At 42.5% G+C, this 24,961-nt stretch overlaps 1 protein-coding gene across 16 annotated transcripts in view; it reads left to right on the forward strand.

Moving 5' to 3' along the window:
* Window positions 1–673: 673 nt before the first annotated feature.
* BMAL2 (basic helix-loop-helix ARNT like 2) overlaps window positions 674–24,961 on the forward strand; it is a 104,033-nt gene continuing 79,745 nt past the window's right edge. For 4 of the 16 annotated variants that reach the window (XR_010932299.1, XR_010932298.1, XM_067695993.1 and 1 more), the window contains exons 1-4: window positions 1,548–1,802; window positions 9,928–10,085; window positions 10,544–10,688; window positions 11,170–11,380. Coding sequence is in view for 8 of the 16 variants with exons in the window: in XM_067695993.1 (XP_067552094.1) it covers window positions 11,326–11,380 (55 nt within the window). In the remaining 8 variants the exon portion in view is untranslated. Of the gene's footprint in view, window positions 696–876; window positions 1,122–1,383; window positions 1,437–1,547; window positions 1,803–5,772; window positions 5,870–9,927; window positions 10,086–10,543; window positions 10,689–11,169; window positions 11,381–24,961 lie in introns of those variants that run through there. The other 12 variants (XM_067695987.1, XM_067695992.1, XM_067696002.1 and 9 more) reach the window with 10 other exon arrangements.

Raw genomic sequence — 24,961 nt, forward strand, 5'->3', positions numbered from 1 at the left:
TTCAAGAATGGTTTTCATTAGGGATGTGTCTCGCTGTGTGCTACTGAGAGCAGCTTCTCCTTTCACCTCCAGCAGGATGAAGTCCCCGTGCCCACCTTAAGCGCAACAGTTTCTCCGGGTCTTGCCTATTTCCGTCGGGAACACGCGTCCAAATGCCCCCGCCAGGTTCAGTCCTAAGTAGCCCTCAGGACACAAAAAGCAGCTAGTTTCTACGCTGTAATGAAGAGTCCTGGTAGGAAGACTAATAAATTTAGCCTGGCTGATGCAAAGCTTTGGTGTTTTCTCGGCCGTTCCTTTTCTCCACTACCTCTACTAGACAAACTGTGACCAAGTAAAACCCGAGGGTCCCGTAGGCGTGGAGCGAACCAGCGTATTCGGCATATGATGAGGGGCTGTCAAGTGATCCGCAAAGGATCTTGCTTCTGGATTCACAACAACTGTTGCAGTATCCCAAAGGGCTTCCTCGGTGACCCCTCTCTGTCATCGTACCCTCGTCTTCGCAGCTAAGCCCTTCCACGGCAGAAAAGAGAAGGGGCCGGAGCAGTCCCCCTTCCAGCTCCCCCCGGAAGCCCCTCCCACGCACCCCTACGCCCCCGGCCCCGTAACCCCCGCCATGCAATGATTTGCATCCATCCTTTACCTTTTCCCCCCAAGGGAAACAACTCCTACCTCCGGAATAGGCAGACGACTGACCTGTAAGTGATCGGGGAAACCTGTTTTAAAGAGGCCGGTTTCCAGAAAGCCTCGAGGGGCTTTGTCGCGGGCCTCTACGCACTTTACCTCCTGCCGCAGGGGTCGGCGGGGCGGGGCGGGGCCGCCGTGACTCCGCCCTGCGCGCCGTCCCTTTCTCCCGCCCCCGGTCCGGCGGCGCCCAGACCCCCGCGAGCGGGCGAATCCCCGCCGCACGTTCCGCGGACTCCGCTGGCCGCGTGCCCGGGGCCTGCAGTGGCGGCCGCCGCGGCACCGGGCAGAGCCCCGCGTGTGCCCGCGCCCTCACCCCGGGACCGCCGCCTGGGCCGGCGCAGGGCGAGCCCGGGGCTCTCCATGCTGCCGGCCCGGGGGCTGCGGAGTCGGCCGGGTGGCTCCTGCGATGGCGACGGAAGAGGAGGAGGCGGCGAGAGGTGAGGCTGCGGGCGCGTGGCTCCAGCTGCGGGAGCGGCGCCCGATGCGCTAGGGGCGCTCGGGCCAGGCTGAGGGGCAAGCGGCCGGCACGGCGACGCCAGGTGGGCGCACTTTGCGGGGGGGCTGTCCTCCGGCCCGGCATCACCTGCTGTGGCCTCTGGGGCCAAGGTCGTTCCTTGCGGTACAGGTGCGGTGCGTCGCCCCGCGCATCCTCCCCGAGACCGGGAGGCGGGCAGTGACGCCCGCGGTCGCCGCCGGCTTTCGGACTGCCAGCAGCCCAGTTTCTTGGCCCCGGGCCGGACGTGTCGACGAAGGTGAGCTGGCGAGGGACCATCCACCCTGTGATGGCGAGCAGCCTGACCCCGCCCACCACTGGGCGTTCACTTCGCCGTCTGCAGGGACTGCTGTGCGGACTTATTAGATTTCGTTTTTCCCGTGTATAAACCAGTTGCCAGCAGCCATTAAAGGAGCTCGGGCTCTGCGAGCCCATCACCTCTGAACTGGAAATACTCACTTCTGTTCCCTTCTTCAAAAACTGCCCAGCGGCAGACGAGCGCGGGGAGGCAGGGCTCCCCGCACTTCGTACTCTCGAAAACCACAGATTGCACCGCAACAGCTCTCTGTCAGCGAGAGGCGGCTCTTGTGCCACTACAGCTTTAGGAAAGCCATCAGTGGAATTGGTTTGTTTCGTTTTATATTTCTTTGGAGTTTTTGTGACTTGAGCTGGAAGCGTTGCTACGTCTTTTTCCTCTCTTTGGTATTCACTGGCGGTCTCTTCCGTATGACTACTCATGTAATTATGGGCTGATCATAAAATATTTGTTACTTAAGACGAACAGGAGGCAGGAAAAAAAACCATAGAAATAGCTAAAGGAAGACTGGCAGAGAGAAGTTCAGGGAAGCAGTTTATTAAATTTCCACTTTCCTTTTGGAATATTGTGATGAGTTTAGATTGCTCTCTGAAATACAGCATCATGAGAAGAGGTGCTTTTGAAAAATCTAATACAGTTGTGGGGATTTGGGTCATGCAGAGATTTCTAAAATTCTGTCATGTGAATATTTGAAGTCTTTCTGGACGATATGAAGATGTGAGTAAGCACTGGTTTGAAAAGAGAAGGCATCGTTTTAAGCTCAGACATCCTCTCTGCTCTGGCTGTGACTGAACTCTGCCCTTTACTCTGTCACCTGGGTTAAGTTATTGCTATTTAGCCTTAGTTTCTTCATCTGTAAAATGGGGATAATTATAGTATCTGTCTTATAGAATAGTGACGATTAAAGGAGATATGAATATATTTAAATACCTATAAAGTGCTTAGCTCAGTTCTTGGGAAATAGTAAGTATGCCGTAAATATTAGATTAATATAGTTATTAATTTACAGCTTCAATTTGCTTTGTGAAAGTAATGAATCTCGTTTAGCCTATTAAGAAAGTGTTGTTGCACACAAGCTGAAATTGGCCAAATTGAAAGACTATTTGGGCTTTTCTGAAAAAAAGAGATGTGAAAATATACCTACTAATTCAAAACAGGGCTTTCACCAGGTAAGTCTTATGACAAGTATTTGGACAAAGTTTACTGATATTTAGCTGAATACCAGATGTTAACTTGGGAGTGGTCAACACTAATCTTTCTTAGGTAAGAGGAGCAAAGTTTCCATGGGGGCCGGAAGGGCCAGCATTTATTGAGGTCCTATTATGTACCAGGCATTGCATGAGGGAGACCTTCTGTGGCCTCACAGCAGCCCTGTGATGTAGGAGATATTATCTCCCTTTCATAGATGAGGTGAGAACACTGAGGCTGTAGCCAGAAATTGACAAACCTGAAGTTCAAATCTGTGACTACTGCCTGGGCTGCTCTCCTTTCTTTCCTGGCTGGCTGGCTGGTTGATGAGCAGTGTGCTCACTTCCAGACACCCTCTTTATCTAAAGAGGGAGAAAAAAAATATTGTTACAAGTTCTCCCATTCCTGGAGAAGAAAACTGAAACAAAACAGAATTCTCAATGTCAGAATCCAGGGCCATGGTTTTTTTCCCTGGCACAAAATCCTTGCAGATTCCTTTTTCCTAGGCGATTTGACATTCAGGCCCTCACAGTAAAATAAAAATCTGGGAATTCCCTGGAGTTCTGGTGGTTAGGGCTCTGCCCTTCCCCTGCAGGGGCCACGGGTTCAATCCCTGGTCAGGGAACTAAGATGCTGCATGCTGTGCAGCGGGGCCAAAAAAAAAAAATCTAAGACTGGTGTATGGAGAAACCTCCCCATGGTTTGGTTCCACTGCTGAAAAAACTGGGCGCCTGGTTTTGAAGATGGCCTCCCGAAATCAGCTGGTACATAATTGCCTGCTCACTTGTTTTTGACAGGCTATGGTAAACACCAAGATTAAGCAAGCTGTCAAGTGCCTGGACGTCCTCCTGGTAACAGATTCCAGAATCCTTGGAGTTAGGAAGCAGCCAATCTTGGGGGAGCAGCACATTTCCCACGACTGACTGCCAGACTTGCTCTTCGGTCTAGGCATCTGAGGGGCAGCTTTCTCACCTTCCCTTCCCTCCACCCCTATCTTTTACCTTACCGTCCCATGTTCTCACCTGTGATGTCATCAGATCCAACTCTTTTGAGGTGTAGTTATAGTGGCTTAAGTTCATTTTTGTCATTCGTGACATCAAAAGTCATGTCTTAATCAACTTTGCATAAACTCCTTTTCCTGGCCTAGATCCTTAGGCAAAGTTTCAGCCTGACGTGCATTACTCAGGATAAACCAGGATGGACTAAAATTACTTTTCACATGTTTTAGGTTAAGGAAAGGGAGAGGAAAAGAGAGAAGGGGGAGGAGGAGTGAGGAGAGGAGGGGTGGAGTAAAGAGAGAGGAGGAGAGAGAGAGGGAAGTAGCCGGGTAGAAAGGGTGTAAAGGGGAGGACAGAGGGGGAGGAGACGAGGGAGAACGAGGCGGAGGAGGGAATGGGGAAGTAAGAAAAGGAGCACTGGGGGAAAGGGGGGAGGGCTGAGGAGGGATGGAGGTGAGGAGAGATGGGGGAGAGAAGGAAGGGAGGGTAGGGACTGCCACCCATCAAAGTTTGACTCCAGGAAATATAAAAAGAAATTTAATGTTTAAAATATATGGGAGGGCTTCCCTGGTGGCGCAGTGGTTGAGAGTCCACCTGCCGATGCAGGGGACGCGGGTTCATGCCCTGGTCCGGGAAGATCCCACATGCCGCAGAGCGGCTGGGCCCGTGAGCCATGGCCGCTGAGCCTGTGCATCCGGAGCCTGTGCTCTGCAACAGGAGAGGCCACAACAGTGAGAAGCCCGCGTACCGCAAAAAATAAAAAAAAATATGGGAAAACCAAAATATTTGTAAATACAGTGATTTCAGTGTACTTTTTTCCTTGTGGAAAGACTTCCTGGTTCTAAAAAGCATGATCTTTTTCTGTGCAGTGAACATTGATTAGAGCATCCTTTCAAAACCTCTCCCTTTACATAATGTTCAGGACATCATAACCAAGGTGATAACATTTCATTCTATAGCCCTGACTTCAGTTGCCCCATTGAGCTGAAGACCTGCAGATTTCCACCACGACAGCTGAGTAACACAGGTGCCTGGGATCTGGGTCAGCATCAGCATCACCAGTGGCTCAGTGAGCCAGGTGCCCCACAGGAGACAAGTGTACCTGAGCCATCTGCCTTTGCTTTGAGACAGTGATTTCTTGCTCTGGTTTTTGCAAGTCTGCTGTATGGAGTGGCTCCCCCCAAATCTCAGCCCTTCTGTACCCCCTGCTTCACCCAATGCCTCTCTCCTTCCAGGCGGCAGGAGGCTCTGAGAGCTTAGAAGAACGTACAATTTAAGCTTAGTGGAGCTGCGACCCCAGGTGAAAGATGTTCTCTGCAGTAGTGTGTAGTGTTTCTGGATAGTTACTGCTAATTTATGAAGCACTTGGCTGTACACGCTCCCCGCCCTGTTTTCTTCTCTTACTCGAGTGAAGTCACATCTACTGGTCTCTGACACATAGTGTTATATCACTTTAGGCTATAATATCTCGTTTACCCAGCCTGCAATTTTTAACCTTAAAATATTTTAAAACTAATTAAAATATTTAAATCAGTCCAGTTATATAATGTTAAAATTCTCATTTGAAAATACTTAAATGTTGGTTGGCATGATAAGAAATTTGTCATTTATCTAAGTAAATTAGTATTTCGTTTCTCTAGTCTTTAATCTTATGATTTAAATCTCTAGATAGTGTCTTTACAGAGAGAGAAAAACAAAGAAGACTGAAGGAAAAGGACATAGAGACTCATTCTTCCTCTTAACATGGTTTGCATGATAGGATACTTACAATTGAGGGTCAAGATGATTGCTATAAAACAGCAATTTCCAATACATTCCAAATGTTTTACTTACAATATTTTATTAATATTTTTACTTAGGTAAGAAGCATGCTTTACTGTATATTCTGAGCCTATTACAGGGAAAGTAGAGAAGCATCGATCAACTTTCTCTTCCAAAACATCTCCACTGTGTCTCCCTTACACGTACTAGACTCAGTTATGTGCCTTTCCCCATACGGTTTAAACGGTCCCACGTCCAGGCCTCTGCTTAGGCTGTTCACTGCTCCTGGACTGTCTTGCCCTCTCTCCAGATGGGCCTGTAGGAGTCTTGAGGGCCGAGCTCAGGAATCACTATGTTTCATCCGCCTGTGGAGCAGAAGATCTGGTGTAGGAAAATCAGCACAAGCTTTGGAGCCAGGCCATTGGGAATGTGAGTGCGAGTTTATATACTAGCTATGTGACCTCAGCCAAATTATTTAACTGCTCTGAGCCCCAATTTCCTCATCTATAGAATGGGGGTTAAAAATTTACCTTGGAGAGTTATGGTGAATTAAATGAGATGATTCCAAACTGTATAGTGAAATCTGATGTTCAACAAATGATTTTTCTTCTTCTCCTCATGAACCCTTCCCAGAACTTCCCTCATCCCTAGATGGAAATGATTCTCCCCTTCTATTTCCACACTGTAGATTTTGGTGTGCCTATGAGAACATTTGTGCCTGCGTGCCACGGCATACGTACGCATCTTAGCTCCATCCTTGGGTGGCACATTCCTAGGAGAACAGGGTTGGTTCTTGATCATCTTTACAGTCTTCAACTCCTCGTACCTATTAAGTACCTAATCAAGTTTTATCGATTTTAAGTGAATATTGGTTTGAGGTACAGGCAGGGCTGGTTCATTCACAAAGTATCCATTCAGTACGTACTTACTACTGTTCTAGGCAAACAGAGATAAAGAAATGGATAAATCAAGCAAAAGGGTTAAAGAGCTTATAAGATGTATTAGGCAAGGTGAAAAGCCTGATGTGTCGTGTAAGATAGACCTTAGCAAAATCTATAGTTTAACTGCTAGGAGTGAGCCTCCTCACCCAAAGTTGGGAAAAATTATACCTAGTTTGTGGGGGAGGGACTCAGAGAAGGCTTTTAGAGAAGAGGTCAAGTTTAGTATTGGTGACTAGACAACTCTTGTTTAGCAGCCCAGAAGAGGGTCCTCCAGGACAGAGACTAGGCATGGATGTGGAAAATTGTCAGTGATGTGCTTGGAAAAACTGTTGCTAAGATCCTTTGGGTCTGGCCAGGAAAAGTGGAAAAGGAAGAACTGGCCTGTCGTTGTCTTGTTAGTGCCATCGAGGGCTTCCACTCCCACGCCTGTGATGTGGCAGGACAGTTAACACAGAAAGCCTGAGTTACAGCCTGGTGATTTGCCTTCTCTCCAAAAGGAAAGATCCATGTAGCTTCTTTTGGGTCCCTGGCCAGCAAGAGAGCATTTGTATCACCCTGAAAGGCTACTTGTGGCATGTTTCTGATCAGAAAGAAAAAAATAAGAGATCCTGGTTCTCGGCAGATGATTAGTTGTATGGTCTTAGCCTTCACTCCAAGTGCACCTGGGACACTACTTTCTCTCATCCTCTTTTCCCTGAAAAAAAGTAGCTGCTTATATCTTTAAATCCATTTCACATTCTTTCTTCTGAAAAGCCTCACTAGTGCTATTTCATTTATTCCCATTGCAGCCAGTTGAGAAGCAGGTTTCTGGACTTGCATCATCTGTTCAATGTAATGACCTATGTTGTTCCACTGTCCCCGTCGCTGATGTGCCCCTCCTATGGACATGTGCTCCTGGCCTGATCTCAGACCCTTCCCGTGCAGCTGCACGGGACAGGGCTGCACCAGGCTCTCAACCTTGACTTCCAAAACAAACAGTGAAGATTTATAAACCAAAAGGAATCCATTGCCAGGCAAGTCAGAACATGTTCCTAATGTGAAAAGAGCACTCCTGGAAACACCTGTGTGTGATAACATCAGAAGATGTTCTTATTTTGATTCAGACACCGTGCAGAGGATCTCTGGCTTAGAAGTTACTTGAAAGCAGAAGCTCTTATATATATATCAAAATACCTCTGCATCTTTTTTTCTTAGGAGAGGAGAATATAGGGAGAAGAGGTTGTTGTTGAGCTAGACGGTACCAAAGCCGTATGTATTTTATAGAAATACAGATTGTGAAAGAGAGATCAGCATACCATGAGCAGAACTGAAATTGAATGCTTTTCACAGCAGAGATCAATATATGTTTAAAGGCATAGAAGATAGTGAAGATTAGTAATTGTTTTGTCAAAATCTAGAGAATAGTTTTTACTGAAAAAGTTGAACGCAGTCTCCGGCTCTACATTTGTCTTTCTTCCCAGCTCCCTGGTTGGAGTATTGGATTTCCTCTCTGAGTTACGTGGTACCCAAAGGTAGGCAGTGCTTACACTACCAGGGAGACAAACCGTATTGCATTGTAGGGAGGCCATCTCTTCTGGAATGAGTCATCCAGACAACAGCACTGACCTAGAAAAGAGAGACCAGACTCAATTTTCCAGGCATCATGGCGCTAGTGGTTTCTTTAGGACAATTCTCTTTTCTTTACTTTTCAACTTGAGTTCACATAGAGCTTTTGGCTTGTCAGTTCCTTTCAGCAGCAGTAACCGTTGCCACCTCCGGGATATGTGGTCGCAAACCAAGCAGCCAGATCTTAGAAGGACGTTCGAATTCACACCTCAAATTTTAGAAGACGTCTAGGCTGAATTCTTTATCAAGAGGTTTTAAAATAATTTTTTGTTAGCTATTCGTTTAGGAAGAGCCCGAAGGCAGCTTTAGATTCTAATCATCATTATAACTATGGTATGTTATCTGTAGATAATATTGAAGTCATAAATGTCATGTTGGGTTTTATTACTTTTAAAACTCATACTGTGTTTCAGTTTTAGGACTTCAGCGTTTTCCTGTTGCAGTGGCAGTGCTTCCCGCCCCACCCCCTTTTAAAGGGTCTCCTTCTTTCTAGACTAATCACCATTGGGTGAAGAGATACACAAATATTTTTGTGCACACTGACAAATTTTTTTTTCCCCAAAGTTAACTGAAGGTGTCTTACTTTGTTGATACTTTAGATGTGAAGAACCATGATATGTTTTGTAGGTTCTGTATCAAATTTTGCATATCAAATCATACCTGACTAATATTACTCACGATAATAGCCTACACTGTGTTTCCTATGTACTATGCCAGCGTTGTATCTTCCTGTGTAACAATGCTGTGGGGTAGCCCATCAAAATCTAAAGATGTTTCTGTGACTTTAGGAGAAAGCAGCTGATACTGAAAATGCTGAACCCCGCATTCTTATGCATGAGGATCAGTCAGGCCTGGACCAGGTTAGGGGAACTTTCTGTCTCAGTGTGGAACAAATTCTGAATGAACTGCTTTTTCTTGCTTTTGCCATCCTGGATGAGGTTATAATGCCTCTGGAAGATTGGCCTTTTCTGCAACAGGCGTCGTCAGGGAAGCATTCTTAGGTGCTTATATCACTCTGATTATATTCTGCATCATAACTGCGTGGTTTCCCGTGACTCCAATTTCCTTCGAGTCATTCTGGGTGTTTCTCTTCCCGCTTTGCCCCATTTCAAAAGCTTAGCATGGATCATTCTCACTTTTTGGCTCTTCTAAAGAGTGAATAATTCTTAACCTTTATTGAGGATTTACTCTGTGCTAGTTGTCTAAATGCTTGACGTGGTATGATTCACGAATCTTCAGCAAATCTATAAAGTTGGTACTATTATTGTTCCATGTTTCTGAGGAAGAAATTGAGACACAGAGATTTTAAGTACATTGCCCAAGGTAAAGTGTGCATAGTAAGTAGCAGAACCAGGATTTGAACCCAGGCAGACTGGCCTCCAGAGCTTTTATCCTTTTCTTCAAAGCCTGCTAGACCTCTGGATGAGGTACCATTTCTGTGATGTTCTGATGTCTAAAACTGAACTCCCGTTGGGAGGGAGTGTGGAACACTGGCCTACTTTTGGCTTTGGAAGAATGTGAACTCTTTCACCTAATAATTGTGTGATCTTTGGCATGTGTACCAGTCAGCGTTCAACCAGAGGAGCTGAACCAGTAGGAGATATGTATATTAAGAGATTTATTACAAGGAATTGGCTTATGCAAATGTGGGAGCAAACCAGGCAAGCCTGGAATTCGTAGGATGGGCCATCAGAAAAGGCCGGCTGGAGCTCTCAGGCACAGGCCGAAGCAGCTGTCCGTAGGCAGAGTTTCTTCTTCAGGGAAGCCTCAGCTCTGTTTTTAAGGCCTTTCAACTGATAAAATCAGGCCCACCCATATCATCTAGGATAACCCTAGATAACCCTAGCCCTACTCTAACCCTGACCCTAATCTAGGACAGTCACCCCTATTAATGTCAACTGATTATAGAGTTTAATCACATCTACAAAATACCTTCAACAGCAACACTTAGATTCGTATCTGACTGAGTGAATTGAGGACTGTAGCCAGCCAAGCTGACACGAAAGACCGCGGCAGCAAGTTACTTCATTCCTCTGAGGCTGTTTCCTTGTACACTAAACCATCGCCATAGGGCTGTTGTGAGGATTGTACGAAGTAAGGTATGTAAAGGTCACGGTGCCTGGCGTGTAAAGATTCAGCACAAGATTATTTAACTGGTGGTGGTGGTGGAAGTGGGGATGCTGACAGCAGCAGCAGCTGTGATCTCGCCCAGCATAGTGACTTAATCCCCTTTCCTGTCACTCTCCTGACCAGTCTGGTTTACTGCAGGGAGTGCTGCCTAACTGATGTTCCTGCCGAAAATCTCTTCTCATCCGTTTTTTTGCTCAAGACTATATTGGAGAATTAAAGTAGCTCGCTACTCTCCATCTTTGAAAAAAATGTCTTACTGCAATCCAGGCTCACTGTGTTTATAGCTTTCCTCAGTATATTACTGCAGTAGTGTGCTCCCTCCCCCAAAAGCGCTACCCACCGCTTGCTTGCTAAAAGCTCGCGGGAGGGAGGACTGCCTTCCCCAGTGGCAATGAGTGCTTTTGTTTTTGTTTTTGAATTTCTGTAGTGATTGAGAGTGGGACATGCATGAGAACTGTTTCTCCAAAAGAGGCTACTGTATTTAAGTTCTGTTTCTTTTATTGAAACTGTAGTGTAACACACAGCTGGGCATCTTGTTTCACACTCTGAGCCTCAGTTTCCTCAACTGTAAGGTGAGTGAATTGGACAGGATAATGTCTTTTGTTCCCTTTCCCTCCTCTTAATCTTTTATTGCAAATTAAGAAAATCAGGTGTATATTTTTAGGGTTTTATATTTTATAGTAATTTTTATCTTTTTGAGCAAAAGTTGTTTGTTTTTTTCCAGATCAAAACAGATACTTAAAAGGCAGTACTTTTGAATATAGGTCAATCAAACAGTAGTTGAATCAAATAGTAAATAAAGAATTAGCCAAGAGAATCTTCCACTTCCCACTCTATCAGATGAGAAACAACTCGTTAACAAATGAACGAACTTAGGAACTGTTAAAAGTCTATAGGAATAACATCTTTGGCGTTGAATGTCATACAGCAAGCGAGTGGGCTGTGAACCTTAACATTTAAGATCACGTTCCAGATTTTATTCACTGAAATGCGTAAATGATGCCTTTTCCCAATAATTTGTCCCTTTTTTCCATTTCACCGCACCCCCAGCAGCACTCAAGCCTTTGGTTAATACCTGGTAGAATCCCAGGTATTACAGGAGGATCGATCAGATTTCCAGTTCCATGAAGGAGCGGTCTCTGGTCACCATCATATCTCAGCCCCTACAGCACGGTGTCTGCTTCATAGGAGCTTGATGAATATGTACTGATGGCACGACATGCAGGATGTCCAAGGGCCACAGCTGACAGGTTCCACTCACCAGGTGACTAGGCCAATAGGGGACTTGGCTAGCTCTTTTCCTCCCATGCCCTTTCTACCTGTTGTGTTGTACTGTTGTGCTGCACACTGGGGAACTGTCTTTTTAGCTCATTCTAAGGTTTAGAAGTCATAAATTTCCTATCCTCCTGTATCCTACTCCTCCCATTCACACCCATGCAATTGGTTTGTGTTCCACCCTGAGCACTGCGCCCTCATGGCCAGATATGGAGGGCCTTAGCATATGCCATGCAGGAGATCCAGGGCACCTGCTTATTTTAAAGCCATTTTTAGTACCTAGTCAGATGGGGATGATGTAAGCAAATCCACATGTTACCTCACACGTGCTCTGGAATATAAAAGCCTTCGCACAGAGCGAGCCTGGGAGATCCCTGGCCCCTCCTTACTAGTAGCAGGGATGTGTCATATAGGAAACCAGATTGCCCTCTGGCCCATTTTAAGCCAGGAGGCCCAACATAGTCCATGCAGCGAACACCACTTAATCCCTGAGGCTCTCTGACACCCTTGCATTGTTCACTGTCGTACTCCCAGACTGCTTTCCCCACCCCAAAGTGGATCCTTTCTCCTATGGCTGAGTGATTGTCTGAGTCCACTCTGACCATTCACATCTCTTCCTTAGTGTCAACCTTTGGCTTACCTCTGTGACTCTGACTTGAGCTCTCGCTTTGTCTATGCTGTATTTGGTCACAGTGAATAATTCCCTACTCTTCCCTCTTTGGCTTTTTGTTGTTGCTGTTCAACATGCCAGCCGGACATTTGGTTTGAAAATGTAAATGTCATGCTGGTCACTTTTGCAGATGGCATATTTTAAGGAGGCTTAGTCAATCTGGTAGACAGATTCTGAATCCAAAAAGATGTTTATAGGGTGATACCAAAGAAGATTAAACTTAACAACAAAAAAAAGGGCCAGCACCTCAGTGTAAAACAAAATGCAGACGTATGAAATGGTAAAGATGTGACTTAACAGCAGCCCGTAGAAAAGACAGATTTGGGTTTACTCCAGAAAATCCCTACTGGGAATCAGGAGACTTACATAGCAGTCCCTCCTCCATCAATGTCTGGCTGTATGATAAAGGGCAAGGAACTTAATCAACTATGGAATTCTGTTTCTTTCTTGGAAGAAGAAGGAGCTATACTAGACCATCTCTGATGTTAGTTACAGTTCTAAAATTACATGAATGAATCAACAGTTTACATTTTATTTATTTATTTTTTGGCTGCGTTGGGTCTTCGTTTCTGTCCGAGGGCTTTCTCTAGTTGTGGTGAGCGGGGGCCACTCTTCATCGCGGTGCACGGGCCTCTCACCGTCGCGGCCTCTCTTGTTGCGGAGCACGGGCTCCAGACGCGCAGGCTCAGCAGCTGTGGCTCACGGGCCCAGTTGCTGCGCGGCATGTGGGATCTTCCCAGACCAGGGCTCGAACCCGCGTCCCTGCATTGGCAGGTAGGTTGTCAACCACTGCGTCACCAGGGAAGCCCGAATCAACAGTTTAAAGTGAAGGCCCAGGGGCTTTTTGCAATAGCAACATCAAAGATCACTGATCACAGAGCACTGTAGCAAATATAATAATGATGAAAAAGTTTGAAATATGGCGAGAATTACCACAGTGTGATGCAGGGACATGAAGTGAGCTGTTGGGAAAATGGTGTCAATAGACTTGCACTATGCAGGGTTGTCACAAACCTTCAATTTGTAAAAAACACAATATCTGCAAAGTGCAGTAAAACGAGGTGTGCCTGTACCTTCACTTAGGTTTTCTGTTTATTCACCCCTCTTCTATCCTTATTTTAATCATCTACCCACCTCCAGGATGCTGCCCCTTGTGTTCTTAGACATCTTCCTCTCCTGCCCATCCCCTGATGTCATCCTGGATGACTTTGGTCTTTCTTCTCTTCCCCAGAATACCCCATCGTCACTGCACTGCAGTGCCCCCTGGGCATCTCTTACTTGGCCCTTGAATCAGCTGCAGATGCTTTACCTCTGAATCCCCAAGTCTGAACTTCTCCCTGCTGACCACGGTCTTGTATTTTTATGACTCTCCCACTTACACAAACATTCCAGCCACCTGCCTGTTCTTTCAGCTCCTTTTTGGTGTCTCTTGCTTTCCTACCAGCCTGTACTCTGTGATGCACTATTTTACTACGTTGTCCCTTGAACAACAGCGGGGATTGTGGTGCCCTACCCTCCATGCAGTCAAAAATCCTTGTATAGCTTTACAGTCAGCTCTCTGTATCCATGGTTCCACATCCACACATTCAACCAACTGCCAACTGTGTAGTACCCTAGTACGTATTTAGTGAAAGAAATCCTTGTATAAGTGGACCTGTGCAGTTCAAACCTGTGTTGTTCAGCGGTCAATTGTAGGATGTTGTAGGCATCACTTATTCATTGTTCTTTTGACTTTCTGCATACTTCCCCTGCTAGTGACTGGCCTTGGGCAAGTAAAGCCACCTATTTTCTCTGCTTTGGTTCTCCAGCTTTTAGACTTCTTGCTACGTTTGAAGTCAAGGCCAAGAGTATAAAATTTCCTCCTCCAGCCTACGCAGGAGAGGTGGCTCCTTCTGTGATGCTTTGATGCTGTATCTGAGATAAGTGGTGGTTGATCCTTAGGTGGGACCCTGATCCCCGTGTGGAAGGATCTTTGGCTTTCCCTGCTCATGCTTGGCAGCAAAGCCTTATTTTCCCAGCCAAGCCGGAAAGGGTTCAGTGAACAGCTCTGAGTACAATCTTCATTACAGAAATAAATAGGGACCCAGGTAAGAAGTGAGCCGTTCAGGTTGGACAAAGGTGGAATGCATTAGGATAAAAGTTGTAGCTTATGATGGGAAGACTAGTTCCTAGAAGAGAGAACAAATGTGCCCTCTGCCTTAGTGCTGATTGGCCAAGAAACAAAGGGGGCTGAAATGCAGTGCTAGGTAACTTCACTAGCTCCCTGCTACCTGGAAATCAAGCTCAGACTCCGCAGTAGGACATCCAGGGCCCTCCACCAACTAGCTCATTCTGTGTTTCCAGCTTGATTTCCTAATGTTTCACAGTGTATGCAGCCATATGGATCTACTTGCTATTCCCTAATAGTTCATATATATTCTTTTTTCTTTCTGAACTGTAGGTATGTCTTACAAAAGTAAGACATGACACTTGTAAAATTTTAGAACAATACAGAAGAGTAAAAAGGAAAAAAAGCTTTAATTGGCCACTCAGACAAAACACTTGGAAACATTTCACTGTGTTTCTTTCTAGATTTTTTTTCTCCCTGAAAATACATTATCTTAGTTTCTTGATATTATGTAGTCTCTGTGTCTTTCATCCTGCTTTTTAAACTAAATGTTACATAAACATTTTCCATATTTATAAAACCCATAAACATTATTTTATTTTTTGTCAACAACAGAAATTTATTTCTCATGGTTCTGCAGGCTGGAAGTCTGAGATCAGGATTTCAGTGTGGTTGGGTTCTGGAGAGAGTGCTCTGATGGTGCAGCTGGCCAGCTTCTTGGTGTAGCCTCGTGTGACAGAAAGACAGCCAGCTCTCTGGCCTCTTCTGATAAGGCACTAATCCCATTCTTGAGGACTCCACTCTCAGGATCTAATTACCTCCCAAAGACCCCACCTCCAAACATAATCACATTGGGGATTAGATTTTATATGAATTTTGTGGGACACATTCACTCCATAACAGCATCCAAACGGGTGCTAAGACAAAGTTAAAATTATGTCCTCTTATTTCTGCCTCACATTGCCTGTTAACAAACCAAGTAGGGAGTGCCCATCACCTGAGAAGGAGCGTGCTCCTCAGAGCCCTGTGTGAGGTGGTACAGCAGGAAAGGAGAGATGGGAGAGCCGCTTGCTGCGAGATTTTCTGAGTGTTCGAGATCAAAGCCTTCACTGTGGGAAGCCTGTCAAATAGCTGAAGCTGTGACTCTCCAACTTCACAAATGATGATGCATGTAACAAGTTTCTACTGAAGAGCTGTAAGCGTTGGAAAAAAAATGTTTATGGAAAGGGGCCAGACAGACTCCCAGGCAGAAGGGCAACGTGAGTATCAACCAAGAGTGAAGCACTTTCAACCTCTCTGGTCCACAGGTCAGGTTAAAATTCCAGACCCTCTGTGTGGAGAAAAGGGAACCCTCCTACACTGTCGGTGGGAATGTAAGTTGGTACAACCATTATGGAGAAGAGTATGGAGGTTCCTCAGAAAACTAAAAACAGAATTACCATATGATACAGCAATCCCACTCCTGGGAATATACCCAGACAAAACTATAATTCAAAAAGATACATGCACCCCTCTGTTCATAGCAGCACTGTTCACAATAGCCAAAACATGAAAACAACCTAAATGTCCACTGACAGGTGAATGGATAAAGAAGATGTGGTACATATATGCAATGGAATACTACTCAGCCATAAAAAAGAACAAAATAATGCCATTTGCAGCAACATGGATGCAACTAGAGATTATCATACAGAGTTAAGTAAGTCAGAAAGAGAAAGGCAAATATATGATATCACTTATATGTGGAACCTAAAATATGGCACAAATGAACACATCTACAAAACACAAACAGACTCGTGGACATAGAGAGCAGACTTGTGGTTGCCAGGGAAGAGGAGGGGATGGAGAGGGGTGGACTGGGAGTTTGGGGTTGGTGGATGCAAACTGTTACATTTAGAATGAATAAAAAACAAGGTCCTAATGTACAGCACAGGGAACTGTATACAATACCTGTGATAAACCATAATGGACAAGAATATTAAAAAAGAACGTCTCTGTGTACAACTGAGTCGCTTTGCTCTACAGCAGAGATTGCCACAGTATTGTAAATCAACTATACGTCATTAAAAGTTTTTCTATTTCAAAAAAAAAGGAAAAGAGTGCATGTGAATTAAACATGTATAAATAAGACCAAAATTAAAATAAAATAAAATTCCAGGCCCTCTGACTTTAGATTAAATAACAGGGCAAATACCAAGTAGAGTGTTCTTCAAATGCAGCAACTGGATGGTGCTACAAGAAAATAAGTGCTTCCTAGAATATAACTTCTATCAGCCCCTGAAACGTCTTCCTCCAAGCCACACCCACTTGCCAAAGGTGTTGCACTTTTCAACGAACAGAAGAGGGAGACCAGTGACACAGGCTGGTATCATAGGGAGAGACGTTAAATGTCATTTTTTTGACATGTAAAAACAGGATGCTAATTTATTAGTGAGTGCAAAGTGTCTCCCTCATAAGACTTTGTCTGGGTGTCCACGTGGTTTCCTTCATTTTCTCCCTGTAGGTAGACCCACGTAGAAATCCTGCCTTTGAATCAAAGTTCAGATTCTTCTCCTCTTCCACGGTGACTGAGGCTGAGATGGTGGAAGAACCAGGTTATCACAGGTGCAATTCTTCCAGAATAGGAAGGCATGCACTGGAGTCTGAAATTGAGTACCCTTCAAAAAGAGTAGGGGTGTTTGAAGTGTGAAGATTCTGTTGACAAGTCCTGTTGAAGAGAATGGATGGAAATTTGGAAAATTACCTAATTAGGCTCTTGGATCTCAACACCCACTATGAACCCCCATTTTGAGCAAGATACTCTGCTGGCTTCAGTTAAGACCAGTCTGGCTAAATATCTGCTTTTCTTCAGGGTTTGTATGGCTGTTTGGATTGGAATTCAGGAAAGGTGGTCATGGGGGACACACTTGCCTGCCTTTTCCAAGTGTAGTAAGGATTCATGGATAAATAAATCTTGATGGACTTGCATGAAATATCAATGAATCCTTTTTTTATATACATTTTTGAAGTAAACTTATTTTATTTATTTATTTTTGGCTGCAGTGGGTCTTCTTTGCTGTGCGTGGGCTTTCTCTAGTTGCGGCGAACAGGGGCTACTCTTCATTGTGGTGCGCAGCTTCTCATTGCAGTGGCTTCTCTTGTTGCGGAGCTCGGGTTCTAGGCGCGTGGGCTTCAGTAGTTGTGGCACGCAGGATCAGTAGTTGTGGCTCATGGGCTCTAGAGCACAGGCTCAGTAGTTGTGGTACACGGGCTTCGTTGCTCCGCGGAATGTGGGATCTTCTTGGACTAGGGATCAAACCCGTGTCTCCTGCATTGGCAGGAGAATTCTTAACCACTGCACCACCAGGGAAGTCCAAAATATCAGTGAATCTAAACCTCATCCCTATTTTGAATTTTCCTGGGAAGCTGCATTTCTGGATGGTGCATGATGATTAGGTATCTGGTTTCTGGTCTGATAGATGTTCTGTCAATTTAGTGTGCATTTTGGTTCATGTGTGAGAAGGTAAAGTTTGTTTTGAAAAAGTCCAATTTTACTGATCAGAGTCATATCAGCAGATGCATTTTCTAACGCCTGACTTTGATATGTTTTCTGGGTTCATTACCCAAACGTCATTTTTAATGATAGCATAGGATTATACTAAATGCATTTGTTTCACCTCCTGTTCATGGTATTCTCTTAGTCTGAAATACCCATCCAGAAAATGCTTTCAAATGTTACTCCTTTCCCAAAACAGAATTAAGTGCCCTTCCTTCTGTGTTCTGGCAGCATAAACTCACAAACCTGTGTCTCCATCTAGGTCTAATTGCATTCAGTATTTGATTTCTATGTCTGTTCCCCTGCATATGCACAAACATATACAGGATCATAAGCTTCTTAAGGGCAGGTACTAAATCTTAACCCTTTTAGACATATTGTCCACCTGGGTTAAATTCTTAAAAAATATTGTGGAATAATACTGTGTTTTTAATCTCTGCTGAGCCAAAGCTTTTTCATAATTTCTATATATATAGCGAGTTGGTATTTTTCTTGAATAGTGCCAACTAGTACTGCATTTTTATTATTGACTAAGCATCTTACAGTAATTTGTCAGTGGTGAGAAACAGTATTTGGTTTCCATTGTAATGCATTAGCACAAACCTGTGAAACAACTACTGCTTGTTATTCCAGAGAGCTACTTCCGATTGCCAAATCTCATGCCACACAGTGCCTTTTTTTTTTTTTCCAGCGGACAATCAGGTATATTTTTCCTTTTGTGAAAGAAAAATAGTAAAAATGAAGTAATGGTAGGGAGTAGGCCTCCTTGTTTGTGAAGTAGGTACAGTGGGGATTTGCATATTCCTTATTCTGGGAATTTCATCATCCCAGCAGCCCAAATACATGAATCTGGAAATCCTGATTTTACACCTCTTTCAGATTCTCTTTTGAATGTCTGGGGGTAATGAAATGAAATGTGATTCATTCCTTCAGCAAACCCTAAACACCATATGTCAGCCCCTGTGCTAAGATTTGGAGCTAAAAAATGACATGATTCTGAAAGCTTTCCAGTGATGGAGCTTACAGCCTAATTAGAGGATCTCATAAATCTTTGCCCTGCCTTCTTCTTCTGTGGATTCCATGAGTTGAACACCATTTGGCATCCTGAAGAAGAGGATCTTAATGAGGCAACAAAAAGCACCAGAAGCAATTAAATTTAAAGTGAAAGCATTTAGTACTGAGAAGGACACAGAAACCAATTCTGTGGTATTCTTGAAAAAAGTGCATAACCTGAATTTAGTCATGAGGGAATAACAGAAAGAGTTAAACTGAAAGACAGTCTATACAATACCTGCCCAGTACCCTTCAAAAATCTCAAAAAAGATGAAAGAAAACCAGATGTTTAAAGAAAACTGAGGACAAATAATAGACACTTAAATGTATCATGTGATCCTGGATTGGATTCTGGACATTAGGGGGAAAATTGGCAAAATTTGAATAAGGTGTATAAATTAAATAATAATACTACATCAGTGTTAATATCCCGGTCTTGATAATTAGACTGGAGTTAAGTAAGACATTACCATTTGGGGAATCTGATTGAAGGGTATCTGGGAATTCTTTGTATTATTTTTACAAGTCTAAAATTATTTCAAAATTAAAAGTTTAACATTTTTTAATTAAAAAAAGATTCAAAGACATTTAACTCAGTTCCTTTTCTTGACTGACACCTTAAGCATCTGCAGTGGTTCATCAACAATGGACTCTTTTTGAATGAAAAGAAATGACAGTTTAAGAGGCCTCTGGGACAACATCAAGCGCACTAATATTCACATTATAGGGGTCCCAGAAGGAGAAGAGAGAGAAAGTGGCTGAGAACATATTTGAAGAAATAATAGCTGAAAAATTCCCTAACCTGGGAAAGGGAACAGTCACCCAAGTCCAGGAAGTACAGAGAGTCCCATACAGGATTAACCCAAAGAGGAACAAACCAAGACATACTGTAATTAAAATGAGAAAAATTAAAGATAAAGAGAATATTACAAACAGCAAGGGAAGAGCAATAGCATACAAGGGAACTCCCATAAGGCTTTCAGCTGACTTTTCAATAGAAACTCTGCAGACCATAAAGGAGTGGCATGATATATCTACAGTGATGAAAGGGAAAGACCTAAAACCAAGAATATTCTACCCAGCAAGTCTCTCATTCAGATTGGATGGAGAGATTGAAAGCTTTACAGACAAAAGCTAAGAGAGTTCAGCACCACCAAGCTAGCTTTACAAAAAATGTTGAAGGAATTTCTCTAAGTGAAAAAGAAAAGGCCACAACTAGAAACAAGAAAATTACGAAATGAAAAGCTCACCAGTAACAGCAAACACACAGTAAAGGTAAGAAATCATCCACACACAAAGCTTGTAGGAAGGTTAAAAGACAAAAGTAGTAAAATCATCTATATCCACAATAAGCAGTTAAGGGATACACTAAACAATTAGATGTAAAATGTGATATCAAAAACAGTAATTATGAGGGGAGGAGAGTACAAATGCAGGGTTGTTAAAATGCATTTTAATTAAGAGACCCGCAACTTAAAACAACCATAGATAGATAGGTAGATAGATAGATAGATAGATAGATAGATAGATAGATAGATAGATAGATCAATAGCTATATAAAAACCTCATGGTAACCACAAATCAAAAATCTTTAATATACACACAGAAAAAGAAAAATGAATCCACACATAACACTAAAGATAGTCATCATCACAAGAGAAGAGAACAAAAGAAGGGAAAGAAAGACCTACAAAACAACCCCAAAACAATTAACCAAATAGCAGTAAGAACATACATATCAATAATTACCTTAAATGTAAACGGATTATATGCTGCAGTCAAAAGACATAGAGTGGCTAAATGAATACCAAAAAAGACCTGTATATATGCTGCCTACAAGAGACTCAATTTGATTCTAAAGACACACACAGACTGAAGGTGAGGGAATGGAGAAAGGTATTCTGTGCAAATGGAAATCAAAGGAAAGGTGGAGTAGCAATATTTATATCAGGCAAAATAGACTTTAAAACAAAGACTGTTAAAAGAGACAAAGAAGGGCACTACATAATTATCAAGTGATCAATCAAGAGGAAGATATAACAATTGTAAATATATATGTGCCTAACATAGGAGCACCTAAATATATAAGGCAAATATTAATGGACCTAAAAGGAGAAATTGGCAGTAACACAATAATAGTAGGGGGCTTTAACACCCCACTTACATCAATGGACAGATCATCCAGATGGAAAATTAATAAGGAAACTCTGACCTTAAATGACACATCAGACCAGATGGACTTAATTGTTATATATAGGGAGAGCATTGCATCTGAAAGCAGCAGAATACACATTCTTTTCAAGTGCACATGGAACATTCTCCAGGATAGATCACATGCTAGGCCACAAAACAAGCCTCAGTAAATTTAAGAAAATTGAAATCACATCAGGCATCTTTTCTGGTCACAATGCTATGAGACTAGAAATCAACTACAAGAAAAAAATTACAAAAACACAAACATTTGGAGGCTAAACAATATGCTACTAAACAACCAAGGGATCACTGAAGAAATCAAAGAGGAGACAAATGAAAACAAACACATGACAATCTAAAACCTAGGGGATGCAGCAAAAGTAGTTCTAAGAGGGAAGTTTATAGTGATACAAGCCTACCTCAGGAAAGAAGAAAAATCTTAAATAAACAACCTAACCTGACACCTAAAGCAACTAGAGAAAGAAGAAGAAACAAAACCCAAAATTAATAGAAGGAAAGAAATCATAAAGATCAGAGCGGAAATAAATGAAGTAGGGACAAATACAGAAAAGATCAATGGAACTAAAAGCTGTTTCTTTGAAGATATAACAAAATTGATAAACCTTTAACCAGATTCATCTAGAAAAAAAGGGAGAGGGCCCAAATCAACAAAATCAGAAATGAAAAAGGAGAAGTTACAACTGACACCACAGAAATACCAAGGATCATAAGAGACTGCTAAGAACAACTCTATGTCAATAAAATGGACAACCTAGAAGAAATGGACAAATTCTTAGAAAGGTGCAAATTTCCCAAGACTGAACCAAAAGGAAATAGAAAATATGAACAGACCAATTACCATTACTGAAATTGAATCAGTAATTTTAAAACTCCCAAAAAACAAAAGTCCAGGACCAGGTGGCTTCACAGGTGGATTCTACCAAACATTCAGAGAAGAGTTAACATCTGTCCTTCTCAAACTATTCCAAAAAGTTGTAGAGGAAGGAACACTCTTGAACTTATTCTGTGAGGCCAGCATCACCCTGATACCAAAAGCAGAAAAAGTTATCACAAAAAAAGAAAATTGCAGGTCCATATCAACTGATGAACATAGATACAAAAATCCTCAACAAAATACTAGCAAACTGAATCCAACAATAGATTAAAAGAATCATACACAATGATCAAGTGGGATTTATCCCAGGGATGCAAGAATTTTTTAATATTCACAAATCAATCAGTGTGATATACCACATTAACAAATTGAAGAATTAAAAACTGTATGAACATCTCAATAGATATAGAAAAAGCTTTTGACAAAATTCAACATCCATTTATGATAAAAAAAAAAAAACCTCTCAGGAAAGTGGGCATAGAGGAAACATACCTCAACATAATAAAGGCCGTATATGACAAACCCATAGCTAACATCATCCTCAGTGGTGAAAAGCTGAAAGCAGTTTCTCTAAGATCAGGAACAAGACAAGGATGCCCACTCTCACCACTTTTATTCAATATAGTACTGGAAGTCCTAGCTACAAAATCAGACAAGAAAAAGAAATAAAAGTCATCCAGATTGGAAAAGAAGAAGTAAAACTGTCACTCTTTGCAGATGACATCCTACTACCCATAGAAAATCCTAAAGATGCCATCAGAAAACTACTAGAGCTCATCAATGAATTTGGTAAAGTTTCAGGATACAAAATTAATGTACAGAAATGTTGCATTTCTATACACTAATAAAGTATTGGAGAAATGAAGGAAACAATCCCATTTATCAATGCATCAAAAAGAATAAAATATCTAGGAATAAACCTACCTAAGAGGTAAAAGATCTGTACTCAGAAAACTATAAGACACTGATGATGTTCTTGGATTGGAATAATTAATATTATTAAAATGACCATACTACCCAAGACAGGCTGCAGGTTCAGTGTAATCCCTATCAAAATATCAGTGGCTTTTTTCACAGAACTAGAACAAATAATTTTAAAGTTTGTATGGAGACACAAAAGACTTCGAATAGCCAAAACGGTCTTTAGAAAAGAGAACAGAGGTGGAGAAATCACACTCCCTGTCTTCACACTATACTACAAAGCTACAGTATTCAAAATAGTATGGCACTGGTACAAAAACAGACACATAGATCATTGGAACAGAAAAGAGAGCCCAGAAATAAACCCACACACTTATTGTAAATCTATGACAAAGGAAGCAAGAATATACAATGGAGAAAAGACAGTCTCTTCAATAAGTGGTACTGGGAAAACTGGACAGCTACTTGTAAAAGAATGAAATTAGGGCTCCCCTGGTGGTGCAGTGGTTGAGAGTCCGCCTGCTGATGCAGGGGACACGGGTTCGTGCCCTGGTCTGGGAGGATCCCACATGCTGCGGAGCAGCTGGGCCCATGAGCCATGTCCGCTGAGCCTGTGTGTCCGGAGTCTGTGCTCCGCAATGGCAGAGGCCATGACAGTGAGAGGCCCGTGTACTGCAAAAAAAAAAAAAGAAAGAAAGAAATTAGAACATTCTCTAACATCATATACAAAAATAAACTCAAAATGGATTAAAGACCTAAGTGTAAAACTGGAAATCATAAAATTCCTATAAGAGAACATAGGCAGAATACTCTTTGACATAAATTGTAGCAGTTTTTTTGGATCTGGCTCCGAAAGCAAAGAAAATAAAAGCAAAAATAAACAAGTGGGACCTAGTTAAACTTAAAAGCTTTAGCCCAGCAAAGGAAACCATCAACAAAGCAAAAAGACAACCTACTGAATGGGAGAAGATATTTGCCAATGATATGACTGATAAGGGGTTAATATTCAACATATATAAATAGCTTATACAACTCAACATATAAAAAACAAACAACCAGATTAAAAAATTGGCAGAAGAACTGAATAGACATTTTTTCCGAAGAGGACATGCAGATGGCCAACAGGCACATGGAAAGATGCTCAACATTGCTAATCATCTGGGAAATGCAAATCAAAACCACAATGAGATATCACCTCACACCTGTCAGAATGGCTATCATTAAAACTACCACAAGTAACAAGTGTTGCCAAGGATGGGGAGAAAAGGGAACCCTTGTACACTGTTGGTGGGAATGTAAATTGGTACAGCCACTGTGGAATATAGTATGGAGGTTTTGCAAAAAGCTAAAAATCGAACTATCATATGAACCAGCAATTCCACTCTTGGGTTTGTTTTTTTTTTTTTTTTTGGCCGTGCCATGCAGTTTATGGGATTTTAGTTCCCCAACCAGGGATTGAACCTGGGCCCTTGGCAGTGAAGAGCATGGAGTCCTAACCACTGGACTGCCAGGGAATTCCCCACTCCTGGGTATTTATCTGGAAAAAAACAGAAAACACTAATTCCAAAAGATACATGCACTCCAATGTTCATAGAAGCATTCTTTACAATTATCAAGATACGGAAGCAACCTAAATGTCCATCAAGAGATGAATGGATAAAGAAGATACACACACACACACACACACACACACACACACACACAATGGACTACTACTCAGCCATAAAAAAGAATGAAATTTTGCCATTTGCAGCAACATGGATAGACTTGGAGGGTATTATGCTAAGTGAAATAAGTCAGACAGAGAAAGACAAATATCATATGATATCACTTATGTGGAACCAAAAAAATAGAACAAACTAGTGAATGTAACCTAAAAAAATGCAGACTCACAGATATAGAGAACAAACTAGTGGTTACCAGTAGGGAGAGGGGAGCGGGGGGAGGGGCACTATAGGAGTAGAGGATTTAGAGATACAAAGTATTATGTATAAAATAAGCTACAATGGTATATTGTACAACACAGGGAGTATTGCCAATATTTTATAATAACTAGAGATGGAATATAACCTTTAAAAATTGTGAATCACTATATTGTACACCTGTAACTTATGTAATACTGTACATCAACTGTACTTTTTTTTTTTAATCTATTTTTGGCTGCATTGGGCCTTCGTTGCTGCACACGGGCTTTTC

The sequence above is a fragment of the Pseudorca crassidens genome, chromosome 11 (genome assembly GCF_039906515.1).
Source record: "Pseudorca crassidens isolate mPseCra1 chromosome 11, mPseCra1.hap1, whole genome shotgun sequence".
Taxonomy (NCBI): Eukaryota; Metazoa; Chordata; class Mammalia; order Artiodactyla; family Delphinidae; genus Pseudorca; species Pseudorca crassidens.